The 22,860-nt window shown below is 39.6% G+C and overlaps 1 protein-coding gene across 6 annotated transcripts in view; it reads left to right on the top strand.

Moving 5' to 3' along the window:
* NVL (nuclear VCP like) overlaps window positions 1-22,860 on the top strand; it is an 83,282-nt gene that overhangs the window by 42,540 nt on the left and 17,882 nt on the right. For 5 of the 6 annotated variants that reach the window (XM_068986038.1, XM_068986035.1, XM_068986036.1 and 2 more), the window contains 3 exons: window positions 1,279-1,378; window positions 14,868-14,974; window positions 22,528-22,604. In XM_068986038.1, coding sequence (XP_068842139.1) covers window positions 1,279-1,378; window positions 14,868-14,974; window positions 22,528-22,604 — 284 coding nt within the window. Of the gene's footprint in view, window positions 1-1,278; window positions 1,379-13,912; window positions 13,987-14,867; window positions 14,975-22,527; window positions 22,605-22,860 lie in introns of those variants that run through there. The other variant, XM_068986039.1, reaches the window with a different exon arrangement.

The raw sequence follows: 22,860 nt of genomic DNA, 5'->3' as shown, positions 1-22,860 counted from the left end.
CTGTTTAATGGGTAAATAACCCTTTCTTCACCAACTTCTTGCATCTTTCTCTTGGATATTGCCCTGAGCTTTGTATTATATGCTTCATGGAAAAGAGAAAAGGCCTCAGTGTCCCAGCTGATAGCTCTGGATATCCAGTGTCCTGGGGAGCCTGATCTGGCATCCAAACATTGAATCTTGGGACTTCCCTGGCAGTTCAGTGGATAAAAGTTCACCTACCGATACAAGGGGTGCATGCTTGATCCTTGGTCAGGGATCTAAGCTCCCACATGCCTTGCAGCCAAGAAACCAAAACCTAAAACAGAAAAAATATTGTAGTAAATTCAGTAAAAACTTTAAAGATGGTCCACATCAAGCAAATCTTTAAATACCTTAAAAAAGAGCTGAGTCTAGATTTGCCCAAAGGGAAATTCACTGTAGCTATTAGATCTTTTTTAAAAATTTATTTTATTGATGTATAATTGATTTACAATGTTGTATTAATTTGTATTAAACTAATTGATGGTATTAATTATATTGATATTTAGTATATTAATCCCATGGATGGAGGAGCCTGGTGGGCTGCAGTCCATGGGGTTGCAAAGAGTCAGACGTGACTGAGCGACTTTTCTTTCACGTTTCACTTTCATGCGTTGGAGAAGGAAATGGCAACCCACTCCAGTGTTCTTGCCTGGAGAATCCCAGGGATGGGGGAGCCTGGTGGGCTGCCGTCTGTGGGGTCACACAGAGTCAGACACGACTGAAGTGACTTAGCAGTAGCAGCAGCAATACATTAATATTATATGTTATTGGTTATATTAATATTTAATATTAATGCAATTATATATAATATTAATTGTATTAAAGCAAATTGATTCAGTTATACACATGTACATTTCTTTTCATATTCTTTTCCATTATGGTTTATCACAGGATTTTGAATTCTCAGCTGTTGCTTCTTCAACTGACTCAGAGGTGTAAGACTTTGGCACCAGCTGAGCCTGAGATTGAATTTCATTTCTATCTTTATCTAGCTTTGAGACCTTGGACAAATAGCCTCTCGCAGCCTTGGTTTCCTCATCTGAATTGTGGATAGTAGCAAGATTGTGGGGGAAGCACACTGACAAGAACATGTTTTGCACAGTGATTAGATACAGTGACTTCTTCAGAAATGATATTATATCTTTTGACAGAAGCTTTCATTCAAGTTAGCAATTATAATATTTTGTATGGAAAAAAAACAGCAGTGTGTTCTTCTTTTTATTAGGAGCTGATGGAGCTATATTTATTTGTTTTTAGACAGGGGCAAGTGTCCGAGTGGTGAATCAGCTGCTTACAGAGATGGATGGTCTGGAAACACGTCAGCAAGTTTTTATTATGGCAGCCACTAACAGACCAGGTAAGAAAGAAGACTAAAACGGCTAAGTCTAAAAACTTCCAGCATTTACAAAGAGTATAATTTACATACATCCTACTAAAGAAAGGTTAAGTTTGGGGAATCCCTTTTTGGTTCATAAGTTGGAATAAAACTTTAGAAAGCATTTAAGTCAGCTATAATTTTTTTAAAATGGATGTATATATATATGTGTGTGTGCGTGTGTGTGTGTGTGTGTGTGGTGGTATTGCCTGGATTCTATAAGATTTTTTTCTGTGTTGGTACACAGAAAGTTGTTTTGTTGGCCAAGAACACTTGTAACATACACTTTGACCATGAAGTATTATCAGGATTTATATCCTGTGGTTCCTCTCAAGCTTATAGGACACAGGAACCAGGCTCTTTTTCACTGTATCTGAAGGCTGAAGGTGGGTGTTTAAGGTTTTATCCTAGAAGCTTATCCATATACCTGCACTTAACTTATTTTTTAAATTGTTAAAAAGCTTAAGTCCTCTGGGAAGGGCTTAGAAAAAGGCTCAAAACTTCAGAAATACTGAAGGTGGCTTATACTTTGGGTCCTAAATTGTTTTCATATTGTTTGATACTTTGCCATCTGTATGAGCGACTCTGTCATAGCTGCCCTGCATTGAGGTTTCTAACTATGTCTGCCAGCAGGGACATGGGACTTTAATTGCTTAAATGGATTTTTCAGTTTTCTAAGCAGATATAATTTTTCCTTTCTCATAAGTTAGTACAGATACTAAAATCTTCATGAATTGTATGCCATTTCATTTTAAAAAGAAAAATTGAAAGGTGTTATGGTTTAACACCTTTGAATTAGATTCTTACTTTGAATTAGAAATATTTCCTTTGAGTTTGGCAGAACTGGGTGTGAGTCCTGGCTGTAGCACTTCACATCTTACCAACTCTTCTCTTTCAACCCTAATTAGTCTATACCAACTGAGTAGGTTATAATTCAGTTCTGACACTAACCGCTTAGAGTTAGTACCAGAACCTGCAAGTTAAGGGGGAGTCATCTTGACCACTCCCCTGCTTCAGATGCCAGCTGCACGTGGTGTCTCCAGGACACCTGCACTTATGACCAACTTGCTACACAGACTTGGGGATACCCATAACTGCCCTCACGTTCAATAATTTGCCAGAAGGACTAACAAAAGAAAAGCACTATACCTACAGTTCCAGTTTATTATAAAGGGTACACTTGGGGCTAGATCTCAGAGATGGTATGGTTTCCAGGCCCTTTCTCCACGGAGTCAGGACACGACACCCTCCTGTCCCATCAGTGTGTTCATCGACCAGGAATCTCCCTCAGGTTTGATGTCCAGAGTTTTTATTAATTGACTCATCAGCCATGTGATTGAACTCAGTCTCCCTGCCTCCTCAGATGTCTGGCTACAAGTTCCAACCCTCTAATCAGATGCTTAGTCATTCTGATAACCAGCCCCATCCTGAAGTTATATTGGGGCCAACCTTGAGTCATCTCTTTAGCATAACAAAAACACTCCTGTTGCACAGAAAACTCTAGCCAAGAGCCTGAGGTAACGACCAGTGTACTCATTCGTTACTGTACCACATTAATCCTGAGCAAATATGACTTCATCTTGCTAACCAGTACTTATTCATCTGTAAAATGAGGATGATAGTACCTAATAGGCAGTGTTGTCAACAAAGCTTAAGTTATGTTGGTAGTGTATGTATTGTAGTATGTGGCAAGTAGCTGTTAAGTAATTATTATCATCGTCATACACACTTCAGGTATTGGCAGTAGGAATAGTTGTTGGGTCATAAAATCAGAGTCATCCTAGAAGAAACCTTGAAGGTCTCAAATTTGGATAGCATCACATCCTGCCTTTCCCAAGCAGCTGCAGATCTTTTCTAGCAGATTTCAAGAAGACAATGTTTGGTCTGCCATAATAACCTATTCTGTCTTTAACTGCACTCAACATTTTTCATTCATGTTTATTGTAGACATCTTATCTTTTAGTTTAATCTCTGTAGATTAGAAAATAGTGGATCCTTCAGCATTACTTAAATTTTACTTAAATCCTTTCTTTCAAAAGGATTCAGGTACATTGTCTTTCCTCATGTTTTTTTCACCTCCTCTGATCTCTTCATTCATCTTTGAACTCCTTCTCCAGATTCTCCTTAGTTGTAAAATGGACAACTGACTATAGTAGTCTGTTTAGCTTAGCCAGTGAATGGAGGTTGAATCATTGTGTGGCCCCTGTGTTTTGTTCCTTCCAGCGTCCTTGAGTATTGCCTTCCTCTCTACTGTATCTCACCCATCACTTCCTCCCGATTACATTGAGGAGCCACATAAATTTAAAAACAGATGTTCTGGGTCTCTTTGCTTGTATTGATGCTTATTTGGCAGTTCTCTCTCATTGTATTCTATCCTGTGACATTCTGTTTGGTTGTTTATAACTTATTTCCTGGTTAGCTTTAAGAAATCCTTTCTTGCCTGATGTTCTGGTCAGCTATTGCTGCATAACAAACTGCTACAACACTTAGTGTCTTAAAATCACCATTTCTGCCTTGTTCGTCGTTTTGTAGGTCAGGAATTCAGGGAGGGCTTGTCCAGGTGGTTCGTCTGTGATCCGCATGCCGCCAGCAGGCATGGCTGGGCCAGAGCACCCCTTCTGAGGTGACTTCTCTGCTCCGTGTCTGGTGCCTTGGTGCTCCTTGGCCTTATGCCTTCCCTCTCCTTCTGCGGTTGTCAAATTCCAAGGCCTCGCCGTGTGGCTTGACTTCTGTTAGCATGGCTCTCTGAGTACTCCCCCCTCTTAGATAACAGCTGGATTCCAAGAGATAAAGGCAGAAGTTGCCATTCCTCTTGAAGGTAGGGCCCAGATTAGACAAATTCTCTTGGTCAGGACAGTGACAGGAAGACCCAGATTCAGAGAGAGAGAAGTTGGAATGTAAAAACATGTAGTTATCTTTAATGCTTGTTATGTAAATTTTTCTTTGATCATATTCTTGATATTATGGTACAAGTTATACATTCAGCCTTATGGTTTGGTGTTGTATATGGATCAGTCATACCATTAATCTCAGAAGATTTACTCATTCACTCATTTTTACAGAATTTTTATTATATGCCTGGTCCTACTGAGCTTTGGGAATTCAAAGGTTAACAATTCAGAAAACTTATTTGCCTGCATATGTTCTGATTTGGAGCTGAACAGGGAATAAGTAATAGGCAGTGCAGTAAAACAGGGTAAGAGGATGGAGGATGTCTATTTTGAGGAAGTGAATGCTAACTTAGATATCATGGTCCAGGAAGGCTTCTTCAGAAGAAGTGACATATGAGCAGGAACCCAAATAATGTGAAGAATTGAGCCATACAATAATCTGAGAGAAGGCATTCCAGGTAGAAAACAGTAAGTGTAAAGGCCCTGAGGTGAGAACAAGTTTGGAGAACCAGCAGGGCCAGTGTGTCTCAAGTGAAAAGACTTGGTGGGGGGCAGCGGGGAGTGAGTAATGGAGAGGAGCAAGGGGCCTTTTAGGCCACAGTATGGGGTGTGGGTTTTATTCTGCCGTGAAGGTTTTTTGAATGGGAATGATGTGATCTAGTTTTCTTTTTATAAAATATGTGACTTTTTTTTATTAATAACTGCATTTTGAAACATTTATAAACTCACAGGAAATCATAAAAAATAATGCACAGAGGTTCCATTTACCCAGTTGTTACATTTTACATAACTATGGTACAAAATCAAAACTAGGAAATAGACATTTGTGTAATTTTGTCTATTTCTGTGCTCTTTTAGCACATGTGTGGATTCATGTAATCCCATTGCAGTCAACACAAGAACTGTTCCATCACCACACAGACCTCCTTCCTGCTGTCCCTTTATGGAAACAACCACCTCTCTCCCACCGTCTCTAACTCAGGGCAACTGCTAGTCTGTTCTCCATCTCTATAACTGTATCACTTTTAAGAATTTTGTATGAAAGTAATCATACAAAATGTGACCTATAGGTTGGCTTTATTCACCTATTCTAATGCCCTTGTTGTTCAGTTGCTAAGTCGTGTCTGACTCTTTGCAACCCAGTGGACTGCAGCACACCAGGCTTCCCTATCCTTCACCATCTCCGAGAGTTTGCTCAAACTCATGTCCATTGAGTCGGTGATGCCATCCAACCATCTCATCTTGTGTATTCCTCTTTTCTTTCTGCCTTCAATCTTTCCCAGCATTAGGATTCTTTTCCAGTGAGTCAACTCTTCACATCAGGTGGCAAAGTATGAGACTGATTGAATTCTTGTATGTATCCACAGGCTGTTCCTTTTCAGTACTGAGTAATATTCTGTGGTGTGGAGGTAGGTCCTAGTTTGCTTACCTGTTCTCTTCTTGGGGGCATTATGTTCGTTTCCAGTTTTTGAGTGCTTCATATAAAGCTGCCCTGAACACCTACGTCTGGTTCTTACGTGAACATAATGTGTTTCTTTGACATAGATGCCCAGGAGCATGGTTGCTGGGTCATATGATAAATATATGTTCATTTTTAAAGAGATTGTCAGACTCTTCTTGAATGACTGTGATTTCTGTCAGTAACGCTAAGAGAGATTCAGTTTTTTTTCATCTTTGTCCCAGTCTGTAGCTTGTCTTTTCATCATCTTGTTTCCTTTCATACATCATCTTATTTCCTTATTTCCTTTCTGAGGACCATGTCTAAAATCTGTTTTTCAAAACTATGTCGTAAAGATTGTCTGCAGTGTTTTCTTTCAAAGTGTTATGGTTATGTTTCACACTTAAACCTGTGATCTGTTGTTAGGTAACTTACGTGAGGCACAAAGTTTAGGTCAAAGGGCTTTTTTTCCCTCTATGGTATCCAGTTGTTCCACCATCATTTGTTGAAGACTCCTTCCTCCACTGAGTCAATTTTACACCTTTTTCAAAAATAAGTTGGTCAGTGCGAGCAATAAACAATTGGAGTTTGAAATTGAAAATAGAATACCATTTACAAAAAAAAAAGAAACTACAATACCATTTACATCAGCACCAAAAAGAAAGAAAAACAGGAACTTAGGTATAAATTAATAAAATATGTACAAGGTCTGTATGAAGCAAACTAGGAAACTCTGATGGAAAAAAATCAAAGATCTGAATAAATAGAGAGATATCTCTTGTGTCTGATAGGAAGACTCAGTGTTGTCAGGATGTCAGTCTTCCCAGTTTGGTCTGTAGATTCAAAGCAATCCTAGCAAGTTTTTTTAAAGAACATTTGTTTCTGAAGTTGATATTGAAGGGCAAAAGTTTATATTCTAAAGTTTATATGAAAGTGCAAGTTTATTCTAAAGTTTATATGTAAAGGCTAAAGTTTATTTGGAAATGCAAAAGACTTAGACGAGGAAGCACAGTATTAAAGGAGAGAATAGGGACTTCCCTGGTGGTCCACTGGTTAAGAATTCACTTGCCAGTGCAGGGGATTCAGGTTCAATCCCTGGTCCAGGAAGATTCCACATGCCTCTGGCATTGAAGCCCGTGAACCACAACTGCTGAAACTTGCATGCTGTAGAGCCTATGCTCTGAAACAGGAGAGGTCAGGGCAGTTGAGAAGCCTGTGCACCACAATTAGAGAGTAGCCCCTGCTTAACACAACTAAAAGCCTGTGTTCAGCAACAAAGACCCAGTGCAGCCAAAATGTAAAAAAGTAAATAAAAATTTAAATAAAGAAAGAAGAGAATAAAATTGGAGGACTGGCACTACCCAGCTTCAAGATTTATTATAAAGCTGTGATAATCAAGACAGTGTGGTTCTAATGAAAGGATAAGATAAATCAATGGAACAGAACAGAAGCCAGAAATAGACCCACACAAATATAGGGGACTGATCTTTGACAAAGGAACAAAGACAGTATCCTAACAGAAAGGATAGTCTTTTCAACAAACGGTGCTGTAACAACTGTACACTCACATGCAAAAAAAAAATAGATATAGATCTTACACCTTTCACAAAAATTAGCTAAAAATGGTATTCTTAACCTTGGGGATCTGTAGCTAGAATTTAAGGGATCTAGGAACCTACATGGGGCTTCCCAGGTGGTGCTAGTGGTAAAGAACCCATCTGCCAGGAGATGCAGGTTCAGTCCCTGGGTGGAAAGATCCCCTGGACGGAGGGCATGGCAGCCCACTCCAGTATTCTTACTTGGAGAATCCCATGGACAGAGGAGCCTGGCTGGCCATAGTCCATAGGGTCACAAAGAGTCAGACACGACTGCGTGACAGCACGCATACACGCGCATACAGACATGAGCCTAAATGTGACAAAACTTAATTTCACCACCATCTAACTGAATTTTAGCATTTCCCTGAATTATGAACGTTGGCAACAAGACTGAGTATACCTGGAACTGTGAACTTGTAGCTATTTCTCTGTCACCTTACAGTCTTTACAGATATCACACAATACTGTTTATACCCATACTACTCCACAATTAGTGTAATCAAACTTGCTGTTTAAGATATTAATAAGGAAGTACATGTATTATTAGAGACTTCCCTGGTGGCTCAGATGGTAAAGTGTCTGCCTACAATGTGGGAGACCCGGGTTCGATCCCTGGATTGGGAAGATCCCTTGGAGAAGGAAATGGCAACCTACTCCAGTACTCTTGCCTAGAAAATCCTAAGGACAGAGGAGCTTGTTAGGCTACTGTCCACAGGGTTGCAAAGAGTCAGACACAACTGAGCGACTTCACTTCATATGTATTATTATTCAAAATTTTGTTTTCCTAACAGTTTGATAGCTTTTAATACCATTGATTTCTTTGTAATCCTGTGTATTTTGCCTTATGCATTAAAGCACGTTTTTGACAAGGAGTCCATAAATTTCACTGTAGTCCCAAAGGAGTTCTTAACATAGAGGATCATCTGAGTTAGAAGATCCAGGGGAGAATTGCTGTGAGTTTGGGGGGAAAATTAAGAAGTGATCAATGGGAGCTGATCCCACTCTGGGATATATTTTGAAGGTAAAACCAATAGAAAGTACTATTATTAGATGTGGATGTGAGAAAGAGAGTAAAGAAAGGTTACTATTAGATTTTTTTTTACCTAAAAGCTAGGGTAAAAAGTTTGCTATTTGCTGAAATGGAGAGCGCTTGGAGAGAAGTAAATAGGTTTCTATTTTATTTTATATCGGGTTTTTTTGCTGTCATACCTAAGCAATCTTTGCCTATCCTAAGGTCACAGAGATTAACTCCTATGCTTTCTTGTAAGAGTTTTATACTTTTAGTGCTCACATTTAGGTCTTTGATCCATTTTGAGTTAATTTTTGTCTGTTGTGAGAAAGGTGTTCATCCTTTTGCAGGCTATTCATGTGTCTCAGGATCCTTTGTTGCAAAGACTGATCTTTTCCCCATAGAATTGTCTTGGCAGCATTGTTGAAAATTGAAGGTCCATTGGTAACAAAGTATTTTCTGTAAGTTGAAAGTTGCTACTGTTAGCTCTTAAATTTTAGCTTTTTTTGAGTACTTAATAGGATAGCAGTTGCTTTTTGATCAATGGTTGAGGAAGAGTTTCTCCTGTTGTGCATATTTGTAAGCGAATGAATTTTGTCCTTAAATCTTTAGAATTGTTGATGACTTCTTCATTGCAAAGATAAGAATTGTTCTGTTAGAAACTGAAGAAGGTAAGAATTGTTATCTTGAGTCTTCTACTTAAAATTCTGACACAATTAGGTAAGGAACCATTTAGGGAGCTGTAAAAATAATCCAAGTAAAAGATGATAGTTTGAATCAGGTAGTATCTGGGGGTAGAAAGAATCTAAATATGTTGTATCAGAGTTGACATGATTTGCCAATGGCTTGAGTATAGATGTGGAAGAATGGAATCCAGTATGACTCCCAGATTTTAGGCCTGAAAAACTGGAAGGATCTGTTGGCCTTAACCAAGGTGGGAACTGATGGGGAAAGATCCGAATCTCAGTCATCAGTAAGATGCCTGTAGTTATGAAACAGAATTGTTGAGTATGAACCAGCTTTTCTTTGAGAAATGATGCAATACATGAAATTTTAATTTGATGGAGCATTGTTTAAATCATCTAACCCCCCCCCCCCACGCACACTTTATGGCATATAAAGTACTCAGGATGCTTTTTACTGTAAGTAAAATAAATAATTTCATAAAATAGTAAACTATAAAATACTAAATGTGATGTTTGTCAGTAAGAGAGTTTAAATTATTATTGAAGTCCTAAACTAAGAATCCTTTCCAGATACAATAGGGATTGTTCATATCAAGCTTTATTTTGAGACATGCCGATCTGGCTCTTTGTGGACTTCCCTGGTGGGCCATAGGTTAAGACTGCTCTCAGTGCATGAGGCGCAGGTTCAGGCTCTGGTCAGGGAACTAGAACCTGCATGCCTCACCTAAGAGTTTACATGCCATAGCTAAGACCTGGTGCAGCCAGATAAATAAAACTAAATAAATAAGAATTTTTTTTAAGAAAGATCTGCATTTTTATGTTTAAGATAAAAGATGTTTTCACAGCATGGTATTGGCATAGACATAGACATATAGATCATTGGATTATAGAATCAAAACAATGTTTCTACAAATATTTGGACAATTTTTTTTTTTTTAATAAAGCACAAAGGCACTGGTGGGAAAAGGATGACCTTTTCAGTAGTAATGGAACAATTGGATATCCATATGCAAGAAGAGTGAACTTTAATCCATACCTTTTATGACGTGTAAAAATGAACTCAACTGATCAAAGACCAATGGAAATCCAAAGCTACAACACTGCTAGAAGAAAACATAGGGTAAAATTTTTCCTACGTTGGATCAAGCAAAGGTTTCATAGATGTGATACCAGAAGTGCAGTCTTTCAAGCAAGTGGTTTAATCCTGCTCTTCAAAGGATGCCACTAAGAGAATAGACAGACCACAGAATGAGAGAAAATACTTGCAGAGTATATTATTTGATAAAGGATATTTCATGAACTCAACAACATGACTAAAAACTTAACAGCAACAAAAGATATTAAAAATAGGCAAAAGATTTGTACAGACAGCTCATCATAGAAAGTATACAGGTGACAGATGAAAAGGTGCCCAATGTCATTAGTCATCAAGGAAGTGCAGATTAAAGCTGCAGTGAGATATCACTGTGAACCTTAGAATGACTGAAATGAAAGAGACATTATAAGGCATTTCATGGACACTGAGTCTGCGAGAGCGTATGTGGGTGCCAGGCGGGAGGGGACCAGGAAGACCCAGCTGAAGGTATACATATTTGAGCCTTGGTATTTCTAACCCAAGATTTAGAAATGCATTGTGATTCCTGTCTATTAGACTGTAAAGTTATGTAGGTAATCTTGGAAACTATGAATTGGAATGACCTTTAGGCTATTTTGGACCACTCCAGAGAATGTGGGTTGCTAGAAACCCTCCCAGCTTTGCTTGTGTTGAACTTGAAGATCCCTGAGATGCAGGGCTAGATGGGAGAACACTGTGGACATCTAGATTAGAGGTTTGAGAGTTCCACCGTTGGTGTTCGCACTGGATAAGAGGTTTTCCAGTTGGTGTGGAATCCTAGAAATTTCAAGAAAGTTAGTTTGCCTTTGCTTTGGATCAGAAGTTCTGTATGTGATTCCCTGGTGGTGGGCTTCCCTGGTGGCTCAGAGGGTAAAGCATTCGCCTGCAATGCGGGAGACCTGGGTTTAATCCCTGGGTCAGGAAGACCCCCTGGAGAAGGAAATGGCAACCCACTCCAGTACTCTTGGCTGGAAAATGCCATGGACAAAGGAGCCTGGTAAGTTACAGTCCATGGGGTTGCAAAGAGTTGGACATGACTGAGCAGCTAATGCCTTATGTGATTGCTGTATATGACTCAGTTCAGTTGCTCAGTCGTGTGTGATTCTTTGCGAGCCCATGGACTGCAGCATGCCAGGCCTCCCTGTCCATCACCAACTTCCAGAGCTTGCTTAAACTCATGTCCATTGAGTAGATGATGCCATCCAACCATCTAATCCTCCATCGTCCCCTTCTCCTCCCACCTTCAGTCTTTCCCAGCATTGGGGTCTTTCCAGTGAGTCAATTCTTTGCATCAGGTGGCCAAAATATTAGAGTTTCAGCTTCAGCATCAGTCCCTCCAATGAATATTCAGTACTGATTTCCTTCAGGATTGACTGGTTTGATCTCCTAGCAGTCCAAGGGACTCTGAAGAGTCTTCTGGTCCAACACCACAGTTCAAAAACATCAATTCTTCGGCACTCAGCTTTCTTTATAGTCTGACTCTCACATCCATACATGACTACTAGAAAAACCATAGCTTTGACTAGAAGGACCTTTGTCAGCAAAGTAATGTCTCTGCTTCTTAATATGCTGTCTAGGTGGGTCATAGCTTTACTTCGAAGGAGCAAGTGTCTTGATTTCATGGCTGCGGTCACCATCTGCAGTGATTTTGGAGCCCCCCAAAATAAAGTCTGTCACTGGTTCCATTGTTTCCCTATCTATTTGCTATGAGGTAGGACCAAATGCCATGATCTTTGTTTTTTGAATGTTGAGTTTTAAGCTAGCTTCTTCGCTCTCCTCTTTTCATCAAGAGATTCTTTAGTTCTTCTTTGCTTTCTGCCATAAGGGTGGTGTCATCTGTGTATCTGGAGAAGGCAATGGCAACCCATTCCAGTACTCTTGCCTGGAAAATCCCATGGACAGGAAAGCCTGGTGGGCTGCAGTCCATGGGGTTGCAAGGAGTCAGACACGACTGAGCGACTTCACTTCACCAGTATCTCATGACTTCCTACTTTGGCATTCCAGTCCCCTATAATGAAAAGGACATCTTTTGGGGTGTTACTTCTAGAAGATCTTGTAGGTCTTCATGGAACCGTTCATTTTCAGCTTCTTCAGCATTACTGGTTGGGGCATAGACTTAGATTACTGTGATACTGAATGGTTTGCCTTGGAAATGAGCCGAGATGATTCTGTTGTTTTTGAAATTTCACCCAAGTACTGCATTTTGGACTCTTGTTGACTTTGATGGCTACTCCATTTCTTCTAAGGGATTCTTGCCTGCAGTAGTAGATATAATGGTCATCCAAGTTAAATTTGCCCATTCCCATCCATTTTAGTTCTCTGATTCCTAAAATGTTGATATTCAGTCTTTGCATCTCCTATTTGAATCAGTTTATCTTGATTCATGGACCTAACCTAACATTCCAGGCTCCTGTGCAATGTTAATGTTGTTCTTTACAGCATTGGACTTTACTTCCATCACCAGTCACATCCACAGTTGGGTGTTCTTTTCACTATGGCTCCGTCTCTTCATTCTTCCTGGTGTTATTTCTCCACTCTTCTCAAGTAGCATATTGGGCACCTACCGATCTGGGGAGTTCATCTTTCAGTGTCATGTCTTTTTGCCTTTTCGTACTGTTCATGGGGTTCTAAAGGCAAGAATACTGGAGTGGTTTGCCATTGCCTCCTCCAGTGGACCATGCTTTGTCAGAATTTTTCACCATGACCCATCTGTCTTGGGTGGCCTTACACAGCATGGTTCATAGTTTCACTGAGTCAAGATCAGTTGGTTTGTAGTTTCACTGAGTTTTGTATATGAATACATAGCTCTTTGTAACATTCTTTATTTGGAAACTTGAGACTATTCAAGATAACTGTGGCCTCCAGTTTAAGGGTACATTGTAGAACTGAACTTTGAGATACTGTGCAAGAATTTTTTCCATACTGTCATTTATAATATGTTTTGTGAGAATTCTTGGGATTAAAGTTTTGGTTACAAATTGTTGTTTTAACTTGAAAGCCTGTTTTTTCCTTAAAGAACTAAAATAATCTGAGCTTGGTAACATGTCTGTTATAACACTCCTGTTGGAAGCCATACTTAATGTATTTTCTTGTAAAGTGGTTTTAAAAATAAAATGTTAACATAATTGTGTAATAGTTGAACCCACTATTACCATAGTTCTTGTCCCATAGCAGGCAGTTGGTTGGTTACACAAGTCTTATTTTATAAAGAAACACAATTGAGGGTTTTGAATTGATAGAAGACTTTGGTTGTCTTACCTTAGTGATGGTACACTTTTAGAAGTAGAAACCAGTTCAAAGTTCATGATATTCAGTGACCAACATTTTAAAATACAGTTACATAATACATTATAATTCGAAGTTTCCCAAACAAAAGAAAAACTTTTATCATTAGTACGAAGACTTCCCACAAAGCTTTGAAAATTGCTTTCATTTTATGTAATTTGAGATATTACATGGGAATTCTACATTGATCCATCATGATGTAAAATGCACTCAGAGGTAACTGTGGAATTGAATATGGAGGCACACATGACCTTCCACTTAGAAATGTAGAGGAGTTGTAATTTCAAGGTTTTGTACAATTAGATTAAAGCGTAATGCAACAACAACAAAAGATTAACTGTACTAAGAATTGACAAGAATACAGAGTATATGAATGTATTACTGTTGGCAATGTAAGATGGTACAGCTTGTTTGGAAAGCAACTTGTTGATTTTTAAAAGTTAAATGTACACCTGCAGTGTGTTATTGCCATACTGCTTTGCATCCCATACATAGGTATTTACTGAAGAGAAACGAAAGCATATACAAAGACTTGTGCTTGAGTGGTCATAGCATCTCTGTTTATAGTAGTCCAAAACTGGAACTGAACCAAATGTTTGTCAGCAGAAGAATTAAAAAACAAATGTGATATAGCCACACAGTGGAATGCTGCTCAGCAATAAAAAATAGGTAAATACCGATACACATGACAACTTAGGTGAATCTCGAAATAATTATGTTGAGTAAAAGCAGACAGTATATGCTGTATGATTCCACTTACATAAAATTCAAGAAAATGCAAACTAATCCATCGTGACAAAACAGATCAGTGGCTGCCTAGGGTAAGGGGATTTAGGGAAGGACAAGAGAGAGGGGTTTAAAAGGAATCATCAGTAATATGCACTCCATTTTTAAAGTGCAGTGGTTTCCTAAGACCAGAATGTTTGCGAACCTTTGCCCTGTAGAGTCAGGTGACCCTTAGGCTTATCAGACACGTGGTGTTGAAAGTGTCAGGCTTCCTTCTGCAGGGTGGAGCAGGATTTGAGACAACTGAATATGTATTTTAGGAAGATAACTCTGGCAGCATTGTAAGGGGTCCCAGGGAGGGGAAATTAAGAAAAGAACCAGTTAAGGGGACATTACATTTGGCCTTGACTGAGGTTCAAGGTAATAGGAAGCAGACTTGATAAAATTGATAAAATGTGTCACCAGTTAGAGGGAAGGGAGAAACCTGCCTGGTATTTGGGGTCATCATATTAGCTTGAGAATCCTGAAGGAAAACAGGTTTGGGGCAGGAAGGAAGTGGATAGATAGACTTCACTTTCTTAAGGACAAGGAGAATCTTTTAGTTCTAAAACTAGTCTAATTTATCAGTTTTTTCTCTTAAAAATGTACTTTTCCTATCTCTCATGTTAATTATATTTTGTAAAAGATTTTATTTAGTTAAGGCTTTTCCTCCCTATGTCTTTAGATATCATTGACCCTGCAATCCTGCGCCCAGGCCGCCTGGACAAAACACTCTTTGTGGGTTTACCACCCCCAGCAGATCGTCTCGCCATCTTAAAAACTATCACAAAAGTGAGTAAAGGAAATGGTATATTTTTGTGTATGTTTCTGACATTTTAAATATAGATAGGTTTAAATATTTGCCCACCCTGTATCTCCCAAGGGAGAAGGCGAACTATTATTTATAATTTTAAAATTAATTTTTATTGAATTGTAGTTGCTTTACAGGGTTGTGTTTCTACTGTACAGCAGAGTGACTCAGCTATATGTATACATATATCCCCTCTTCCCATTTAGGTCAGCACAGCACTAGAGTTCCCTGTGCTGTGTAATAGGTTCTCCTTAGTTACCTATCTTATACATAGTATCGGTAGTGTATGCATACACGTCAGTCCCAGTCTCCCGTTTGCTCCCACCACCCCTCTTTCCTCCTTGGCACCCATACATTTGTTCTCTACTACTTTTGCTTTGCAAATAAGATCATCTTTACCATTTTTCTAGATTCCACATATGTGCATTAATATACAATATTTGTTTTTCTCCTTCTGACTCACTTCACTCTGTATGGCAGTTTTTAGGTTCATCCATTTCTCTACAGATGGCCCAATTTCATTCCTTTTTATGGCTGAGGAATAGCCCATGGTGTATATGTCCACATCTTCTTTACCCATTTCTCTGGTGATGGACATTTAGGTCATTTCCATGTCCTGGCTTTTGTAAATAGTGCTGCAGTGAATATAGGGGTGCTTGTGTCTTTTTGAATTATGGTTTTCTCCAGATATATGCCCAGTAATAAGGTTGCTGGGTCATTTGGTAGCTTTATTTTTAGCTTTTTAAGAAACCTCATACTGTTCTGCATAGTGGCTGTATCAGTTTACATTCCCACCAGTGGTACACAAGGGTCACATTTCTTCACATCCTCTCCAGCATTGACTGTAGACTTTGATGATGGCCATTCTGACTGGTGTGAGGTGATACCTCATAGTTTTGATTTGCATTTCTCTTGTAAAAGTGGAAAGAATACACAGAACTATATTTAAAAAGTCTTAATGACCCAGAAAACCACAATGTTGTGGTAACTCATCTAGAGCCAGACATCTAGGAGTGTAAAGTCAGGTGGGCCTAAAGAACCATTACTATGAACAAAGCTAGTGGAGGTAATGGAATTCCAGCTGAGCTATTTCAGATCCTGAAAGACGATGCTGTTAAAATGCTACACTCAATATGTCTGCAGTTTTTGAAAACTCACCAGTGGCCACAGGACTGGAAAAGGTCAGTTTTCATTCCAGTCCCAAAGAAGGGCGATGCCAAAGATTGTTAAAACTGCATACAATTGCACTTGTTTCACAAGCTAATAAGGTTATGCTCAAAATCCTTCAAGCTAAGCTTCAGCAGTATGTGAACTGAGAAATTGCAGATGTACGAGCTGGTTTTAGAAAAGGCTAAGGAACCAGAGATCAAATTGCCAACATCCATTGGATCATAAAGAAGGCAAGGGAATTCCAGAAAAATATCTACTCTGCTTCATTGACTATGCTAAAGCCTTTGACTGTGTGGATCACAACAAACTGGAAAATTCTTCAAGAGATGGGAATACCAGACCACCTCACCTGTCTCCTGAGAAACCTGTATGTGTGTCAAGAAGCAGCACTTAGAACGGGACATGGAACAACAGCCTGGTTCAGAATTGGGACAGGAGTACGACAAGGCTGTATATTGTCACCGGCTTATTTAACTTATATGCGGAATACATCATGCGAAATGCTGGGCTGAATGAAGCACAAGCTGGAATCAAGATTCCCGGATGAAATATCAGCATCCTCAGAAATGAAGATGATATCATCCTAATGGCAGAAAATAAAGAGGAACTAAAGAGTGTCTTGATGAAGGTGAAAGAAGAGAGTAAAAAAAGCTGACTTGAAACTCAGCATTCAAAAAACTAAGATCATGGCTTCTGGTCCCATTACTTCATGGCAAGTAGAAGGGGAAGAAGTAGAACCTGTGGCAGATTTCATTTTCTTGGGCTCCAAAATCACTGCAGATGGTGACTGCAGCCATGAAATTAAAAGACACTTGCTTCTTGAAGGAAAGCTATGACAAACCTAGACAGTGTTTTAAAAAGCAGAGACCTCACTTTGCTGACAAAGGTCTGTGTAGTCAAAGCTGTGATTTTCCAGGAATCATGTATGGATGTGAGAGTTTGACCACAAAGAAGACTGAGCGCCGAAGAGCTGATGCTTTCGAGCGGTGGTGCTGAAGAAGGCTCTTGAGAGTCCCTTGGACTCCAAAGAGATAAAAGCAGTCCATCCTAAAGGAAATCAACCCTGAAGGTTCACTGGAAGGACTGATGCTGAATCTGAAGCTCCAGTACTTTGGCCACTTGACACAGAGGACTGACTCACTGGAGTAGACCATGATGCTGGGAAAGATTGAAGGCAAAAGGAGAAGATGGAAGCAGAGGATGAGATGGTTGGATGGCATCACCGACTCAGTGGACGTGAATTTGAGCAAATTCCAGGGGATAGTGAAAGACAAGAGAGCCTGCTGTGCTGCAGTCCATGGGATCGCAAAGAGTTGGACACGACTTAGTGACTGAACAACAACACAGTGAGGCCCCAGAAAGTCCCTCCCTGCTTTCATCGTTTGATATTATAGCAAAAAGAAAATCTGTGAACCAGACACTGAACCTACTGGCATGGCTTAGAGTTGGACAGAGTCGGACATGACTTGGTGACTGAAAAACAACAGACGTCATTATCCAGGAATCTTGTTTTTTTGTCGACCCATCCTGGACAAGAATGGGCTTCCTTGATGTTGATATTCTATAAAAAAGTCTTTATGTTCAACAGAGGAGCACCACTGCCTAGCTGTGAGCCCAGTCAACTCATAGCAATGCCATGGGCCACTGGATGCCAGGGCCTGCTTTTCTCTGTCTTGGTGGCTTTATATTTCCAGAGTTTTCTATCATGAACATATAGCTGTATATTAGGGGGAGGGGTATGGAGAATTTTTTTCTAAACCAAAACATAAATGTTAAGGTTAAAAGGAAAGGGCCTAGAATTTGCTAGAAAGGCTTTTTGGGCAGCTTCCCTGCACAAAGTTATGACTGTTGAAAGAAAAGAAAAAGCAGAAGACTGATAAAAATCTGTACAGCTTTGAAAGGAGCTTTTGTGGGCTTGTGGTTTAGACTGTTAAAGAGTCAGTTCTCAACATCTGTCTATGCTAAAGGCTAAGGAGGGCTGTGGGCCGTTTTTTCTTAGACTGGTTTTGTAGCAGTTATGAGTGTGTTGTGTTCTCAGACCCATTCCACAGGAAGGGACCCGCTCAGGCCTGGGCAGCCAGGCACATTTTGTTGCCCTCTGAGAAGAGCTCCTTGCACTGCATTTCACATCCTTACCTCACTTTTCCCCTCCAGAGGCCTGAAATGTTTAAAGATCTTTGTCGATGGCTGGAGCTGAAGGAGGGTAGAGGGAGGGGAAGCAGACTCTCTAACTTCAGGGCAGAGTCCACAAGGCAGACCTCCTGCCCACAGGTTGTCTTTATAAAGACTCAGCCAAAAGTGAGGAAAATTGGCATTTTTAATGTTTAGTAAGCCATTGTATTTCAAAGTTTGCTAGCTTTTTACTTAATGTCCCCAGATTGTTTTATATATACTCTTCCCTCTTTTTCCAATTAATACTTGAAATATTATGGGGAGATTAGAATAAAATTCTTTAGTCTTGGTCTGAAAAGTGTAAAGATCTGTAGGTCAGAGCAACTTTTCAGTATCTCTCGGAGCCTGAGTTTCTTAAGAGAAAAGTGAGCAATGACCTACTGCTTTTTTTATACTTTGTATTTGGTGATTCTGGTAATCATGTGATAATGAGAGGCTTATCACTAAAAACCCCCTTGTACAAGTGGAATTTTTTTCTTTCATAATTTCCATTTCTTCCCTATAAGTGTTATTAAAACTTACCCTTTTCTCAGCCAGAAAGGTTATTTGATGTCTGCCAAATGCTTTGAGATAATAATATGCAGTCTTTAAAATGGTGATAAAAATCCTACTGAAAGACCCAAGATTCTCAGTGTTTTTAAAATATGCTCCAGAAGACTAAGACATATAAAACATCTCACCTAGAAGTATAACTGTTAAATTTTCATGAGCTAAGATAAAAATATCTGATAGGATGATAAGTGATACTTATTAAACACTCTGTTCTAGGTACTTTGCATATATGAATGTGCTTAATCCTTACAACTGCTTTTTGAACTCTAATATTTAAATATTCAAATGAATATTATTTCCATTTTACTGATGAACTAACTATCTCTCAGCAACAAGATACAGAGATGTGTGTTTCTTTTTCTTTTTTATTTTATTGAAGTATAGTTGAAGAGTCCATCTCTAAAACTCTTCATTTTGCAGCCTAAAAATCTATCCCCATTAAACTCCCCATTCCACCATCCCCCAACCCCTTAGCAACCACCTACTTTCTGTCTCTATGAATTTGATTACTCTGTCAGCTTCCCTGGTGGCTCAGGTCACCTGCAATGCAGGAGACCCAAGTTCATTCCCTGGGTTGGGAACATGCCCTGGAGAAGGAGATGGCAACCCACTCCAGTATGCTTGGCGAACCCCATGGGGGGGTCGCAAAAGTCAGATTCTTAAGAGACTATTTTTCTCTAACAGTTCCTTTGACTCAGCTTTCTCTAGTCATGAAATTATTGAGACATCCATTAGAGCTTTATTAAGAGGGGCTTCCCTGGTAGCTCAGACGGGAAAGGAATTTGCCTGCAATGCAGGAGACCTGGATTTGACCCTTGGGTTGGGAGGAGAAGGGAATGGCAACCCACTCAAGAGTACTTGGGAAATCCCATGGACAGAGGAGCCTGGTGGGCTGTAGAGTCCACAAGGTTGCAGAGTCGGACACAACTGAGCATCTAGCACTTTCACACTTTCAAGAGGTGATAAAATCAGTAGTGAAGAAGACCAGTGTAAAAAGTTCTAAATATTTTCATACACATGTGAGTATCATTTTAATAAATGAGTCTCTATAGTATTTACATATTTGGTTTTATATGCTTACTAATTTGAGTGAACTCCGGGAGTTGGTAATGGACAGGGAGGCCTGGTGTGCTGCAGTTCATGGGGTCACAAAGAGTTGGACACAACTGAGCAACTGAACTGAATATTCCACTTAAAATTGTTCTAATTGCTCCCACTTGACAGTAAATAGAATTGACCTTTCATTTTACTTCTTACTGAAGGTCAGAAACATTTCTACATTTCAGATAGGAATAATTAGATTTTAATGATCCCAAGATTCCTCAGCCCACATTTCTACTCATTGGAAAGTAATGTTGCTGTTGAAACTTTTGGAAGTATCTTATGTTTACCACACCACACACATCCCCAGAAAGAACAGTTTGTTACTTTTTTCCGATTGATAATATATTCGGAGTTAATTTTTCTAAAATATTGCTTTTAGATAAGCATTTGTTTATTGTGTTCCTGTATATATTGGGCTTTCTCAAAATATTTAAGAGTGCCCTGAATATAGGAAGTTGGCAGTTGCTCCCAGTATGTAGTTGTGAGAAAAGTTTCTTCTCTAGGTTGTCATAAAGCAAGCACTCAGATGTGGTAGATGTTTTTGATAATATCCCTGTCAAATAATAGCACAATAATAACACAATAAACACAATATGAGCTTTTCAGTACTGAAGCTGGTGGTTGTCCTGGGGTAAGCTGAGGACATGACTAAAAACGGGTTTGTTAAAAGCAACTTGATGAAAGGGCAAAGATATGCATTCTGAGATGTGTGGACCTCTGTGGAAGTCCAGCTTGACCCAAGAACAGAATTTAAATATTGAGAAGTATAAAAGAATTATCCTCAGGTAGTCCTCCATGAATTGATTTCTTATGATTGAGTTTTTGGTCAAAACAGGACAGTAGATAGTGTGAAGGAAAATTCTCTAGCAGCATAGGGAACGTCCATATGCTGGGTGACAGTCAGGGTCAGGTTGATAGTTTCTCAGGAACATTAAAGAGACTCAGAAGGGCTCAGGCATAATGAGGAAGCCTCTCGTCCCACCCCGTCCCTCCTCCTCCAGTGGACTGGAGCAAGGCAGTGTTCTCAGGCTTTCCCACTGCAGACATAGCTTGGAAAGTCCAAACATTTTTCTCCATCATAATAAATCCTTATTACATGTTCATCATCACTATTTAAAAACAAGACTTCCCCTCCCTCTCTTAAATATAGCACCAAATTATCTCTATTTATCTGGTAATAAGATCCTGGGTTTTTTGGGGGGATTCCCTCGTGGCCCATTGGTAAGAACTTGGTGCTACTGTGGACTTGGGCCCAATGCCTCATCTGGGAACCTAGATCCTGCCTTCTTGAATCCCTGCCCACCTCTGCCCCCTGACAAAATTGAAAACATTGATATTAAAAGGAACCGTAGGGGTCACTTAGTCTGTCTAGTTTTACATACAACCAGAGAGAGAAGGGAAAAAAGCACCAAAATTGTCTGCTGAGATCACCCAGAAAGTTTATTTTCCCAGGTTTATTTCAAGGTCAGAGTGGATTGAATGGGAAACATAACTGTTTCTTGAATCTGTGATAGATGAACATTTGCGTTTTATCGTATAATAGCAGCTAGCATATGTACAGTTTGTGAAATTCTTAAACATGCCCAGCTTCAGAGACACCCGCTGAGCATGTGCTACAGGAAGGTGATGGCTCAAGGTGCCGGCTCATCTGACCCTCTGCTGGGAGCACCTGCTGACCTAATATTTACACTTGAGCCTTAACGACATATGTTTATTTGCTGTTTTCCTATATATATATTTCTTCTTAAATTGTGTCCATGTAATATTTGCTACAAAGGCAAGACAATATGCAGTGTAGATATAAGTTATGAATCAGAATAAATCAGAATAATAAAGCACATATAAGCCTACATCTAACATCATCAACTTTGTCACTGAAATCTGTTTTATTTGCCTCTTCAGTGTAAGTCACTAAAAATGTTAGTAAATATGTACTGGGTGCATGCAAAGTAGCATGTTAAATGTTGTTGAAATTTTGAGACTGTTGTGATACTTGTCCTTTCTAGCCTCTCTTGGTATGAGCTGGAGGGGAGTTGGCATCCGAGTGAGGGTTAAGTTTTAGATAAAGGGTTGGAAAAGAAGACATTGAGCACAGAGGGCTTTAGGCTTTTGTTGTAGAGCCGTTTGCTGATTGTTCTCTCCTGGCCACAGTCAATGTTACTTCTCCCTTCCGAGCCAACCTCACGCTAAAACTAAGCTAACATATACACATCAAAGCTAATTACTGCTTGTATATTTGCCATATTCAGTCAGGCAAAGGAAGTGTGATTCTTCACCTTTGGAAAGGTTGGGGGTGGTGAGTTTTGTTCTCGGTGTTTTGTTTTTGGCGGTCTTGCTTGCACATTTGTCATGCTTCACCAGCAAAAATTGTTTGCCTTTGGCTTTCCCAAAATCTGTAAAAAATCTGTAATGCTAGTCTGGGAGTCAGTTATATTCATTCAGTCAAGCAGCCGTTACTATCTGTTTAGAACCTATTATTTGGGGAAATACTGATCTTTAAAGTCTTGACTAAAGTGGCTGTTTCTCTCCCACTCAGAATGGTACAAAACCCCCCCTGGATGCAGATGTAAACTTGGAAGCAATTGCTGGTGACCTTCGCTGTGATTGTTATACGTAAGTATGTCAGTCTCAGATCACTTAACTCTCTGAGGCCCCATTTCCTCCTGTGTAAAATGAGGGAGAGTGATAGCAGGAGGATTAAGTTAGGAGTGCAGGAAAGCTTCCAGGGTCTGGCTCTTCCTCCTTCTTAGAGACAGGACCACCCATTTTGAGGCTCTGAGGAGTTCTCAGGAATAGGGGAGTCCTCTCATATGTCAACTGCTGGTGTTCAGCCACCCTGACCACCATCACTGCCCTTCACAGCTTGTCT

The sequence above is a fragment of the Capricornis sumatraensis genome, chromosome 14 (assembly GCF_032405125.1).
Source record: "Capricornis sumatraensis isolate serow.1 chromosome 14, serow.2, whole genome shotgun sequence".
Taxonomy (NCBI): domain Eukaryota; kingdom Metazoa; phylum Chordata; class Mammalia; order Artiodactyla; family Bovidae; genus Capricornis; species Capricornis sumatraensis.
This window is presented reverse-complemented; position numbering and strand designations above follow the sequence as displayed.